General features: G+C 41.6%; 1 protein-coding gene across 1 annotated transcript in view; it reads right to left on the reverse strand.

Annotated features, from left to right (window-relative positions):
• GRM3 (glutamate metabotropic receptor 3) overlaps positions 1–12,557 on the reverse strand; it is a 52,651-nt gene extending 40,094 nt beyond the window's left edge. The window contains exon 1 of the mRNA XM_009285517.1: positions 12,060–12,557. Within this exon, the coding sequence (XP_009283792.1) occupies positions 12,060–12,557 (498 nt within the window). The remainder of the gene's footprint in view (positions 1–12,059) is intronic.
• Between the last annotated feature and the right edge of the window lie 1,235 nt (positions 12,558–13,792).

Genomic DNA, 13,792 nt, shown 5'->3' on the forward strand with positions numbered 1-13,792 from the left:
CACCTGATCGAGTTGAAGATGTCCCTGCCCATGGCAGGGGGGTTGGACTAGATGACCTTTAGAGGTCCCTTCCAACCCAAACTATTCTATGATGATTCTACTATGATTTATGTTGTCCAAAGTCCTGGGTTTTTTAGGTTTTTTTAGTATGTTGCTATGTCCCTTGCTTAAATATTCCCAAATCTATTCTCTTACTCTCATAGAAATGTAACTCCTGATAATATCTGGAAAGAAATGAAGAAAGGTTATGGCATGTTCTTCCTGTGATTTCTTCTTAAATGACAAAGGGAAGACTTTGGAGTTCTGCTCTTGGTGTGTGGAAGTTGTGTCCAGTAAATTAAATTTAAAACTGATCTTGTAGTACAGCCTGACAAAACCATCTGAAAAGCAATTGTGTACTTCAGATTCCTAAGGGAAACTTATTAAAAATTGCCCAATCAATTAATTTTTCACATTTTCCCCAAATATTTCTCTGACTTCAGACTATGTCTGTGAGAATTCAAAGGCAAAGGATTGTTTTGAGAAAAAAAAAAAAAGTTGTGGAACAAGGCAAATTTTAGAGGCTCAGATGTGAGTAGCAAAAAAGAGAGTCTGGTAAAAAAAAAACACACAAAAGTATTTTACTGCTTTTTGGTAACCCGTATCTCTTGGGATTTTATAGATTTAGATTCTGTCTTTTCTTTAATTCAGACACTGGACCAGTGTCTTGCTGTGGTTTGTCTCCCACCGTTAACTGGTGTAATCTCTTGCCTGGGCCAGACTCTGCTGCTTAACCATACATGCACAGTGCCTTTCGCAGCCCTCTGAGCTATCTGAAACAGGGAACTTAAGGAGACCCTTTTCCTCCTGTCCTTCTGCGGCACCAGGGAAGAGGAAATGGGATGCCCTGCCATCTCAGGTCTTTAGGTGCCTGTATCTGGGGAGCTGAAGCATGTCTTCATAAAATAAACCACTCACAGTGGTTTATTTTTGTTTAAATAAATATTTTGTTTAAATACTCCTTCCTGCTTGGAAGGAGTATCCTGACAGGGAGCTTTGGCTAACACCCTGTGGTTTTGCCTATGGGTATAGGCACGTGGCTGGAAAGTGCTGTGGCTGAACAAGTTACTGTCCCTCAGGAAACAGCTGATGCATCCTTAACCACCCTGCTAGGTGGTAACATGCATTAAACTGCCTTATACTGGAAATGTGGGATTTAATTTCCATTGTGGTGATTTAAATGAACAGCTTTAAAGCAACAGGGTGGGCTGAGGGGCTTCTTTTGTTACTGAGGTGCAATGGATGCTCTGAGCATTGTCAAGCCTTGTGGCTTTGTAACTTTTGATTACATGCCCACATATCCACATGGTTTGGTTCACATGTCCTCACTCAGAAAGATCCTCTTACTTTGATTTGGTAGTAAGAATGTCCTCAGTGTAGCTATTCTGCAACATTTCTTGCAGAACCGTGTGGGATGGAATTGCTATTCTTGTCTCAGGTTATTCTAGCAGGAATTATTTTATTTGAGCTAAACCATAACAAGGATATGCACACATATCATTCTGCATTTTCCCCCCAAAATGGCTAAAAAAGAAGTCAATTTTCTAGCTAAAGCAGCGCTATTCAGTGTGTAGTCAAGCCCTCAGCTCACAGAAAGGTACTTCTAACAAATATAACAGCTTTTCTATTGTGGTTTTTTTTTTTTCTTCTTTTAGTTTAAGCAGCAAAAGTATCCATATGCAGGGAAACAGAACTACACCCCCATTTTACAAGGGGGCCCTGAGCCTTGGAGATCACTATGCTTCTAGGGTCCCTGCAAACTGCCTGCAGTTCTGCTTCCTGTGCTGTGGGGAGAAGAAAGCTTTCCTGTGGCAATGCTGTTTGCTGTAATGCTCTTCACTGCAATGCTGTCCAGATGGTTGGTTTTTCATAGACCAAAAAATAAAAAAAAAAAAAAAGAAAGTCTGATTAATCATAAAGGATAGTGACCCAATCGTCCCTGAGAGCTGCAGCTGATCATGGAGCTTAGTGAAGTTGTATCTGTTATTAATTCAGATCAGGACACTCTTCTGGAAATTCTGAAGTTGAGGATTTTCTGGAATATTGTAACATTTTGATTTTAGGGACAAATTTTTCAAAAGAGCTCAGGTCTCAGGCACTTAGCTCATGCAGCCTGTTTCAGAACGGTCCCTTTTTCCAGCCATTTCCATGCTGGTCTGAACATCTGATTCTGAAAATCAGATCCTGATTAAACGAGCAACAAGATAAGGGCACAGGTAACAGGTTCTGGAGAGGAGCTGATATCTAAGGCTGTGTCTATTCTGCAGTGTCTCAGTGTAGTAGAGTACAGTGCACTGTGAACCGGTTATGTGCACTGAGATTGAACCACCTGAGGCATACCTACACTGTAGCTCCGTGCTGCCTTGGGATGTGTGCTACAGCTTCAGAATTGCAATATAGATCCAGCTTTTGCTGAGTGAAATAATCTATTTTGGCAAAGCTCCAGGCAACAATTTAATCAAGCCATGGTGCATTCAATTAGAGCCTGAAATCCATATGTTGGCACTTAAGTAGCAGTAGTAGCCTGGATTTTTTGCTGTCAAAGCCAGTGGGTTTTGCAGATGCTTAGCACCTTTGAAAATAAGGCTGGATGTTCTGTATCTGCAACCTAAAACAATCGCTTTGCACAGCTTGCTGTGAACAAAGCGTGTCGATATAGTCAACTTCCAGCGTGATGGGAAACCTTTATCTGCCCTCGCGCTGCTGCGTTTATTAGTGTAGCCACTGTCCTGTGCTAAAGTGTCCACTTACCAAGCAAACCTGGCTCTCACCCAGCTGCTAGGACGGTGAGTGATTCATAAGGAGCTGCCCAATGTGAGCATGGCAGAAAGTCCAGTGTGAGCCATGTCCCTCTGTAGGGACACACTGCACCAGCAAATCCTGCAAATCGAGTGGCCAGGGCAGTGACAGAGGAGACTGATGTCCCTCTCATGATGTTGGAGCCACATCTATCATTTCTACTTCTCTGTGCATCAGGGACAGTACAAATACTTGTGGGAAATTGCCAATCTAGTTTATAACACCGAAAATAGCTTCATAATAACCACCTGCAAGGAGCTGTGAATTAGGTGCAGCTATCACTTCTACTTCTCTGTGCATCAGGGACAGTATAAATACTTGTGGGACATTGCCAATCTAGTTTATAACACTGAAAATAGCTTCATAATAACCACCTCAAGGAGCTGTGAATTAGGTGCAGCTATCAAACATGTGAATCTGGTTTCTGAGTATATAGATATAAGGAAGAAATTTTTTATGATGAGGGTGGTGAAACACTGGCCCAGGTTGCCCAGAGAGGTGGTGGATGCCCCATCCCTGGAAACATTCAAGGTCAGGTTGGACGGGGCTCTGAGCATCCTGATCTAATTGAAGTTGTCCCTGCTTATTGCAGGGGGGTTGGACTAGATGACCTTTAGAGGTCCCTTCCCACCCAAACTATTCTATGATTCTATGATTTTATATTTCTGGCCATTCAAGAGTCCGGATGATAGATGGGGTCAGGCAGGTAACACCTATATGTCTCAGAAACCCATATATGGATTTATTGAATCCCATCAAGCATTTTGCCTATCCTCCATAGGACTTTTTTTGCTGGCAGCAGGCTTTATTCCAAAGGTTTTGGTTAAAATTTCCCTTCTCCTTAACAGCCCAGAGGCTGCTACATGGGTTGTTTGAATGTGTACAGGGTTGGGGAGCCCAGGAAACACTCTGGAAAAAAGAAAAATCTCAAAAGTGTTAGAACAGATAAGGTTTCTTCAACATAATACACAAGTGCATGTCACACATTTGTTGGACAGAGGAGGCCCCTTGTTAGATGACAGTGCTCTCTGCCCTTCTAAAATTTTACCATGCGAGAATCTCATGGCACTTAACACCGCTTAATGAATCTAATTTCACAGAGCTCCTTTGAGACAGGCAAGAGCTCCTGTGGCTGTTTTGAACAGACAGTAAATTAGGCTGCTGAGCAGAGTGGGATTGAGGTAGAGGAGGTTTGTCTCTATTGAGAAACTGGAGAAATCCCTCTCTCTCTGAACTGCAATCTGTCGTAACAAAAATTCAGTTGCTGCCTTTGGTCACTTGAAAAAGTCTTTCTATTCATGAGGATAAGTTGCTTGTCCAGATTCCCACAGTGAGACCATGGCAAAACCATGTCCTAGGGATTTTCTAACATCTAGATCATTGCTGTAGCACAGGAGCTGAACTTTTACTTTGAAGAAATGTGTGCTGCTGCCAGTGTATGCTGTATCTAGTTCCTAAATGATGGTAATCTACAGTGTGGGCTTTTTGTTATTGTTTGGGCAGCTGCAGGTCAAACTGCAGCTAAAGCATTTGCTCCAATTAATTATTTTTTTAATTGCTTATTTTACTTTTTCTTTTTTCTTTAATCTAAAAATATTTTAACCAAATTTTGGCAGAAAATGTCATTTTAGAAAGGCAGGAAAGAAACATTGGTTCTGAATGGGCTGGACTGTGGGTGTGTGATAAGTGGTGGACATAAACCTAATGTAAAGAATAAATGAGGTACCTGTCTCTAGTCAACCACCTACACTGGCCTGTACACCCTCCCCATGCTCCCAGCTCCTGGCTTGTACATTTTATGTCAAGCTAGAACCTCCCGCCTTTCAATTTATAACAATTTTCTTCCATCCTCTTGTCATGCATCTCAGTAAAGACACTTGCTTTGTCTTCTTGAGAACCTACCCGTACATAGTGAAAAGCTGATATTAGGTTCCCACCAAACCTTCTCTTCTCCAGGCTAAACACAGCCAGTTCCCTCCATCTCTTCTTGTCGGGTATGTTCTCCAGACTCTCCTCTCCACAAACATCTCTGTATTTATTAAACCTTTCTTTTATTGGGGGACCCAAAGCTGGACATAGTATTCCATATGTGGTCCAATGGGAGTAGAATGAATAGAAATAGATAGAATAAATAGAAATAATAATTTACATCTCTCTACTGGCTATGTGTCTGTAGATACTGCCCAGCATGCTGTGAGCCTACAGTGCTGCCAGATTGCATTGTTGGCAATGAATATGAACAATACTGAAGAAAGAGACTCCATCATAACTTTCCCTGTCCTTTTGGGATTCAGTAGGCTCAGAGGGATGGCTCTCACCTTGGGGACAGTGTGACCCAGTGTGATTCAGTCTGGGCACTTCTGACATACTCACATGGATTGGGAGTATTTGGGAGGAGGGGAGATCTCAGTGATGGAAATGCAGCTGCTCAGCTCAAATGCAAGAAGAAACTTCACTCCAAACTCTGATTTGTTTTCAAAGGGAAATTAGGAGCTTAAGTTCCTTACTGGTTCCAGACTTGAAATACCTCTATCAGCTTGGAATGTCCTCCTTTCATAGCCCGTTTTAAAACTGTGGGTGTTATGCCTGAGATATTATAATACACACTATGGAAGACAGTATCTCTATGGGGGCTATGTCACCACCTGCAACAGAAAATACCCATTTAGATTCAGCTGGGCTTCAAGCTCTGACCCCAGGAGTGCATCGGCAATGCTGACATCCCAGTCCTTTTAATCGTTAAAGGTCAGTTGCAAGGAACTAAGCCAGAAGCAGTGAAGTTATTTAGGAGTCCCAGCCTGGCTTGTACTCCTGCGTAATCTTCTGACACATTGCAGGACTGAAGCAGTGGTTCCCATCAGCCTTCTCTCTCTTTGGTATTAAGAGGGCTGTTTACTAGTTAGTGAGTGTTGTTCCTTAACAAAATTCCTTCCAAAAGGTAACTCAGGAAAAAACAATTCATTATCAAATAAAAAAGTCTGGTGCTTTTTGTTAGCAGGGGGAGGAGAGAAGACAACAGTGTTTTCAGCCTTGCTCTTCTGAAAATTTTGGCAATGAAGCTGGAAAAATATAGCTAAATATTTGCAGCCGACTCAATAGCTGTCACATCCAGAGAATCAGTGTTTGAACAGTGAAATAATTGCATCTGCGAAATGAACATCAGAAATAGGGAATACTGTCAGAATAACATCTAGGATTTCTGTGGAGGACCCAGGAATTTCTTTTTGTATGCGTGTCCTGTGTAATAAAAAATAAACCAAGAAGGACACGCAGAGAAATGTTGTACTCAGAGAGAAGAATTGCTTGGAAATCTTTTTGTCTTTTTTCCTGCAGGGGATAGCACAGTCAGCTGTCACATATGCACTCTGCCTCCATACAACATTAACTGTTGAAGTGAAGTAAGCTAAGCACCAAGCTGGCACACTGAGAAGAGATCTGTGCAGAAGACCTTGCTTTGCAAGAAGAGTGAAACTCTTCTCTGAGACTTGGTAAACCTGACTGAGAGTGACTCATGTCACATTTACACATGATGAGAAAAGGGACTAAAACTGGATTCTAAAAGCATGAAATGGCTTCAGGAGTTGAAAGAGCCATCACTGATAAATATGTTTATTTGAGACTCATTAACTGATGCATAAATCCTAGTCAGAAGGGACAGAATGAGTGTGGGCGATGTCAAGATGTCCCTAACTATTTCCTATTTTTGGCCACTTACTTTCTCTTGTAGTTACATCCTTTCCCACTTATAACATGGTAGGGCTCCTTCCTTTTTACCTGTGATCTCATGGGTTACTTACCCATCCCTGTAAAATTGTATCATTTCCCTTTGGCAAAAGGAGAAAATACTCACACTGAAGAAAAAAAAAATCCCAAACCAAAAAAACTGCAAAGGAATCAGTTACCTTGGGATTTTCAAAGAAGCCAGACAGAGGGAGGTACTCACATTTCCTTGAAATCTCTATGAAAGACATGTCCAGTGCTGTTTGGGCACTTTGAAAATCTCAACCTAGTGGCTGTTCAGTTTCTGAATGTGGGATAGAAACAAAGTGAGGAACAAACAGCAAGGATCTGGCTGAAAGGTAACAGAGGGAGGGAAAGAACAAAAATAAAAGAGGGAAAGGGTTTAAAGGAGGCACCAGGAAGTCAGCGAGTGCATGTATAGCTTAAACGCTAATGGTACGTGGCCGATCTGACAGAACAGATCTTTTAGTAAGGATCTGGTTTAGTTTTACAAGCACCAAATCACCAGAGGCTGTCACTGCACAGTTGAATGCAAAGCTCCTCTACAAACACAGCACAAATGGCATATGCGGTCTGTGGTCCCTGGTGAACCCCTGCAGCCCCCTGCATGTTTCTTCTGCCCGTATCCCCATTGGGTCCATGCACAGTTGGACGGAGCCCCAGATGTTACGGGTTTTTTTTTTTTGCTTGTAGTTCTTCTAAGGATTTCACACTATTTTCAGTGGTTATGGAAGTCACAAGCTATTGTTAAGACTCATTGGTTGGAAGATGTTTTATCCTTGGAGGAAGGAAATGGAGGTGATTAGCTTTCAGGTTCCATGAGCCCTTGGCAGACTTGTGTGGCTAAGGAGAAATGACAGCCAGGAAAAGATTGCCAGTAAATGAGCACATATTCTGCATTTCATGCCAGATGGTCACTCATAGGAGAGAGACCTTAGCTTTTGTGATAGCAGTAATGTACCTTTAAACCTTCTCTAGCAGTTTTGCTACAGTTTACTTGAGACACAGGAAGGAATTCAAGAGAAGACAGCTGGGTACTGGTTTCTATTCTGCCATTTTTTCTGGATAAGGCTCTAACTTGGGAATAACTTTCGTGACTGTGATCTGGAGGTCTTGTGGGTTGGTAGCATAAAGGAAACTGTACACAGGACTAAAGCCCTATATCAACATGAATATAGTGGATATGGAAATGCAAAGCCCAGCCCACCTAAGGGAATATCTTAATGTTGCTAAGAGAATTGGCTGCAGGGAATGGACCCCAATCTTCACTTTCAGAAGATGGGTCCAGTTTTCAGAAACAGAGAAGAACAAATCCAGCACTTGAATAGTTGTATCCCTGCTTACACATGCATATTCCTGACAGAGCCAACCTGAGTACTTTAAACACGGCATTTCGGTTAGCTATGCAGGTGCTCCTCTGTGCAAATGAATAATGCTTTTTTCTTATCCTTTTTACAATGTCATTGAATATCTCCAATGAGAATGTGTTTGAAATTTCTGTTGTAAACTAGGAGAGAGTGGATAATCTGGCTCAAATAAAAAGCCATAAATCCAAAATAAAGTCCTCCAAACTTCGGAGAATTTACCTTCTGATCCTAGATTCAGCTCAGGTCAGAATTTTATTTCATGAAAACACCTTTGTTACATGAGCTCTTCCATTGACTGAGAATCCTGGCTTGGGTTTTGAGGGATCAAATGCTGTGCAGATTGGGCTCACTGCTAATTTAAACACAACATCTAAAACCTAATTATCCAGATCATCATTAACGATAATAGCCTAGTGTGACCAGAAAATAATTAAGCATTCTGCATTCTCTTGTTTTTAGTCTCTGCAAAAAGTGCCTATCGCACATACTGACTCAGTGGGGAAGGTGTTCGTTGCTGATTTACCAGCAAATTCTTTTTTCCTTGGTGGAAGGATAATGAAAGAAGCAGAAATCTGACAGCAGGAGCATCATGAAATGATTTGGCAGACAGCTGTCCAGACAAAAATCTGGAGAGGGAGGGTGAAAGGAGGAGAGGAAAAGGTATTGAAATGCAATGGCAAATTCACAGGAGGGAAAAAAAAAAAAGGCAGAAATAATTTCTTGTCTGAAGAGCTCAGCATGTTTTATTTTAAGGCTAAGAAACTGCACTGTGGACTTTATAATGTTTACAGCTCTCAGACAAAAGAGAAAGGCTTGACAGGGCTACATCTGGAAGTACCCAGCACCCTGAGTGCTGCTTGAAAGCACGGGGAATGAGGATGCTCAGCCTTGCACATGTGCCTGCTGAAGCGGTTTGACATTCAGCGGTGGCGTGACTCCAGTTGCTACTGGAGCTACTCTGTACAGGTGACTGTCTCTGAAATTTGGTAGTCTCTTCTTCTGGCATGGCACCAAAATGCACAGCTTTAATGCTTTGAAGTCCTTACATCTTCAGTCTTGAGTCTGCAATGTCTATCATTCTTGACAGGGTTTTTCTTTTGAAACAGGAGTCATGACTGGCTACCTTAACAAGATGAGCAGAAGGAGTGAATGGCTTAATTACACCTTTTCTAGGTAGTTTGACATCTAGAGGAAAGCTAGAAAAGAGAGACTGAAGGAAGGCCAACCCAATCTGTGTCAAGGGAAAGTAATCAACTGAATTTTCTAGCTGGAAAATGCTCAATGACTCATTGAATGATTTGTGAATCTATTTCTTTATTTTTACGAAGAACTGTGTAGGAAAGAGTTTATGTTTGAATAACTATTGGCAACTATAGGGAAGCTGTATGGAGTATAGAGTAATATTAGATATGACTATTGTTTCATCATCCCTCATAAGTTTTGAAAATTGGGCAACATACAGATATGCATACAGCTATATTGCCATTTTTCACATGTACTGAATGAGAAAGTTTCTTATCAGGACTATGTATTTCCATGTGACAGCTGCTCCATACCCAAGCTTTTGGAATTTGAAGCACTGGTATATATTACGTATATTCAGTGTGTACTGCATACAATCTGCTGCCTCAGATATGGGTTTAGTCTTACATCAGTGATCACCAGAGACTGGCTTCAAAGGGACAGATTGACAGATGTGCAAGAGGCCCCAGGTCTCTTTTAGGAGCGTGGTGTGCCTGCCTCAGGGTTTCTGGGAGGGAAGAAAATATCTGTACCATTTCCTCAGCTGTAACTACTTTTATGGATGTGCCTTTTAGGCTACTTCATGTCCTTTGGACACACTTGAATTCAGGGTGGACTGAGAAACAGACTGACCAGAAACGACTAGACCAAAGGTACAGCAAGACCACTGCCACCAGTGGGATAGGGCAAGCATATGATGTTTCAAAATATTTTACCAGCCTTGAGATACTTGCAGCTCTGGGAATTGCTGAGACAGAGGTGGTATCTATACAGAATTTCCTGATTTTTTTCTAGTCACTTCTTGAACTCATTTAGTTTTTAGCATCCACAACAATCTGCCATTTGCTGCTTTCACTTGATGTACCCTTTGTCTGACTGGAAGAGACAATGAATAATGATTCTCTTAACACACAGTTTGTGTTGCCCAAGGCTTTGTAGCTATCATTTCTCCTCTTCAGATGTCTCTTTTCCAGCCCTGGAACTTATTTGTTCTTTGTGCTCCAAGTGATCAGACCCACGTAACTAGTGAAGGATACATCCCTGCTGCGCTAGCTGGTCCACAGTGGGACAAAACCACTCCTAGTATGAGAGATGGCTGAGGTTCTGCTCTGCAGAAACTGTTCTCCTGTGGTATGGATAACCATTTGCCCACGTATTCCCTACTATGAATACACAGACAAGCCACACACTGGAACACAAAAAGGAATTTGTTGAAATGCTGCTTCTGTGCTCATGCATGTCTGATGGAAACTGGCCGTGCTCCCAAGCTGATGGGATTTAATGCCTTGACTATAGCAGGAGCCAGTTCCTCAATGTAATTCTGCCTGAAATGAGCACTGGATGAACCCTTGGCCTGTTTATGAAACAGGTAAATGAAGCTCCATGAGCTTTCTGTCACTGCTGAGATAGTCTGTAGTACAGAAGAACATTTTTCTCCTTTGACACTGATGCAGTAATTAGGGCCTGTACTCAGTCTGGAAAATCATATTGCTCATAGTAGTCCAGCACTGTCAAGGCTTGGTGCCTTTGAAAACCTACAGCTGACCATTAGGAAATATTAGATGCAGGGTCTTAGCCTACCTGAATCTAAGCTTAAGACACCGCTCACTTGTGGTTATGAGTAATGTGGACTGGCTTATTTAAATTAACCCAAAATAATGAGATATATGTAGATTTGGCAGTTTCATTGAAGCTAGGGGGCATTTTTGTTTGTGGGTAGTGCACACTGGCAGTGGTGGGGAACTTTAGAACATCTGAAGCTGCGCTGCCATAGGAGTACCTGGTCTGGAGAGCAGAAATACAGAATTTCTGCTAAAAAAGAGGGCATATATGTTCTTTGGGCTCATTTAATGGAAAAAAATGCCAAGGACTTAAAGTTTTATCATGAACTTATAAAAAATGGAATCAACATTATGTTTAGTCCCTTGCAACTGAAACCAAGCATGCAATAAAACCACAGTTGGAACATTTAACCCACCTGCAACTTTACACCTTTACAAGCCATTAAATACTCTCCAACACCCTACTGAGACCCTATTTGGGACCAATATTGCACAACCAAAAGCTGCAGTTACAATGTGCCAGAAGGAGGGAGCAAGATATGCTGAGGGCATCTGTCTTCTGTGCTGGACTTTTGACAGTGCTTACACTGCACTCTGCCAGGCAACATTTCCTGGCAAAAACTGTCGTAGTATGAACTATATATGGAAACAAAAGGAAAGACAGCAAATTTAGAATCCATTCAGAAACTGTACTGCCTGCATGGGATATTTGAGACCTTGCTCACTGAGATCAGCAGAATAATTTTCATTGGCTTTGGTGTGCTTAATTAGACACTAAAAACTTGCAATTATTTGGTCAGGTGTAATTTAAGTTTCTGGCTAGTATGCCATTTTTATTTTATTTCAGCCTAGAAGTAAGATAAGGATTTCTTCTTAAATTTTAAATCTCCATTGTTTAAATGACAAATGTTATGTACACGCAGCATGGCAGGCATACATATATTCAGAAATATAGGTGGTATAATTTATTATTGATGTGAAAGCAGAGATCTGGACTTAGAGTTGTAAGTAAAAGTCTCATGAAATGCAAAGTTCAAAATAAATACTAAGACTTTAGGAAACTTTGGATGCCGCCAGGATACGCCATAACTAGAGGAAGTGGACAGCTGCCAGAGGTTTAAACTACAGAAAGTGTTTTAAAGAGTGAATCAGACTAATATAAATTCAGTAAAAATTATATGCTAGATTGACTCCTAGGGTAAAGTGATTAAGCTAAGACTTGCTTTATTGACAAACTTATGTAAGCAGTGGTTCTCTCACAGGAATTACAGACGAATGATTCTCACCTGATGGGGCTCCTGTGACTTACCTGTATGGAGACGCTGCTATAGGAACCACCTATGACTCCTGCAATGAGTAATGGTAAATTCTCTTGAATGGCATATGAGCCATCAGGGCACATATACTCTGTTTCATCCACTTTAGTCAAAGATGCCCTGACGAACTCCAAAGACTGTTCTAAGGCATATGTATCCCTGGAACATGTGTCCAAGATGTGAACTCCAAGCTTAATTCCTGGCAGCAAGTAGTTGTCTCTGTTGATTTCATCAATGGCAAACAACATGGCCTCCAAGCGCTGGATGCCTCGGTCTTCATTGATTCTCCCACATTCTTCTATCCCAGTGCCTTTTTCGTTGATTGGGAATAAGCCACCTAAAACCAGGTCTCCTTCTATCTTAATTTCCTTCCTTACAAAGCTGTGGTCACTTAGAGAAAGGAAAACTCCTTTGGAAAATAAAGCTAGCGCAAGGACTTGGAGTCTGGTGAACATCTTCATTGGTCCTGTTTTAGCAGCTCTAAGAAACATTGGTGGGAGCAAAAGTGCTCTTCAGTCCTTCTGATCCATTGCCAAATTTGAAGCGCTGTCCCACAAGCCAGCGAAGAACAAGCCAACAAATCTCTCCACTGGACCTCTAAAGAAGAGATGGAAGGAATTAGAAAAGGCAAAAGGAGATGTGAGCTGTTACAAAACTTTTATCAATAAAACATTCAAGAGCAGTGTTAAGGGATTCCTGGATAGCATAGAAACTAAGAAATACATTTGTCATGTGTTGTCATAGAGCACCTTATTCCATTTGCTTCATAACTGACTACAGACTAAACATCTACTATGACAGCTATGCACAAAGACTACAGATGTACGGGGCAATATATCTGACGTTGGCCACCGCGCAACAATGGTTTACGTTTTGCAAGGACAGAAACCACTTCTGACATTTTTCTCATGCCATCCTCTCTTATTCCATCCTCTCTCTCTTCTGGACTTGGAGTCTTATGTATTCTCATTCACTGTGTCTCCAGCTGCTTCCAGCCTTCCCTTAATAAATTTTTCCTTTTTTTTTGTTGATTGCACTCTATTTACTGTTCCTTCAGCTGTAGCACTGTCACAGTGTTATTTCCTTGCTGTTAATTTTTGCCGACTTTGGCCTTCAGATCCAAAGTCTCTTGCTGAATTCCACCTGCCCTTCCTTCCTTTACTGGCCTGCTCACCTGGTGCAGGCAATGAGAGGATGGGGGAAACCTCTTGGGACTTTATCTCTATTTTTTGGCTGTGACAAATGTTTGAAACACAGGAGAAGCCCTGTTTTACCAGGTGGAAACTGAAGGCTGTGTCTGTAACAGAAAAGCCATCAAGTCTAGGTCATATCATTTAACTGTTAACATGGTCCCTGGAACGGTTTTGACTCAGGTCAACTAGTGCTCTTCTAAACAGTGCCTGGGCATGATTCATGAACAAGCAGAGGCCAGAGACCATTCCCAATAAACAGTTTCGATGTGATCACAGTGTTTTGGCCATTTCATGCTGGTTGGCATCACCAACAGAGGATGGTCCGTGGTCCATTTAGTTATGAGCACTGCAGTTCTGCAAGACACTTTACTAAGTGACCCACCAAGGGTAATTATTATGTGGAAGGCCTGGAAATTGAACCTGGCTCTCCATCAAATGCCTTAATCACAAAACTATCCCTCCTTAAGGCACGAAAGATTCTTTTGCAAGCAAATTAAGGTAAAAATAAATAAATAAAAGAGACATGAAAGAGA

Source organism: Aptenodytes forsteri, unplaced genomic scaffold (assembly GCF_000699145.1).
Source record: "Aptenodytes forsteri isolate BGI_AS27 unplaced genomic scaffold, ASM69914v1 Scaffold87, whole genome shotgun sequence".
Lineage (NCBI taxonomy): Eukaryota > Metazoa > Chordata > Aves > Sphenisciformes > Spheniscidae > Aptenodytes > Aptenodytes forsteri.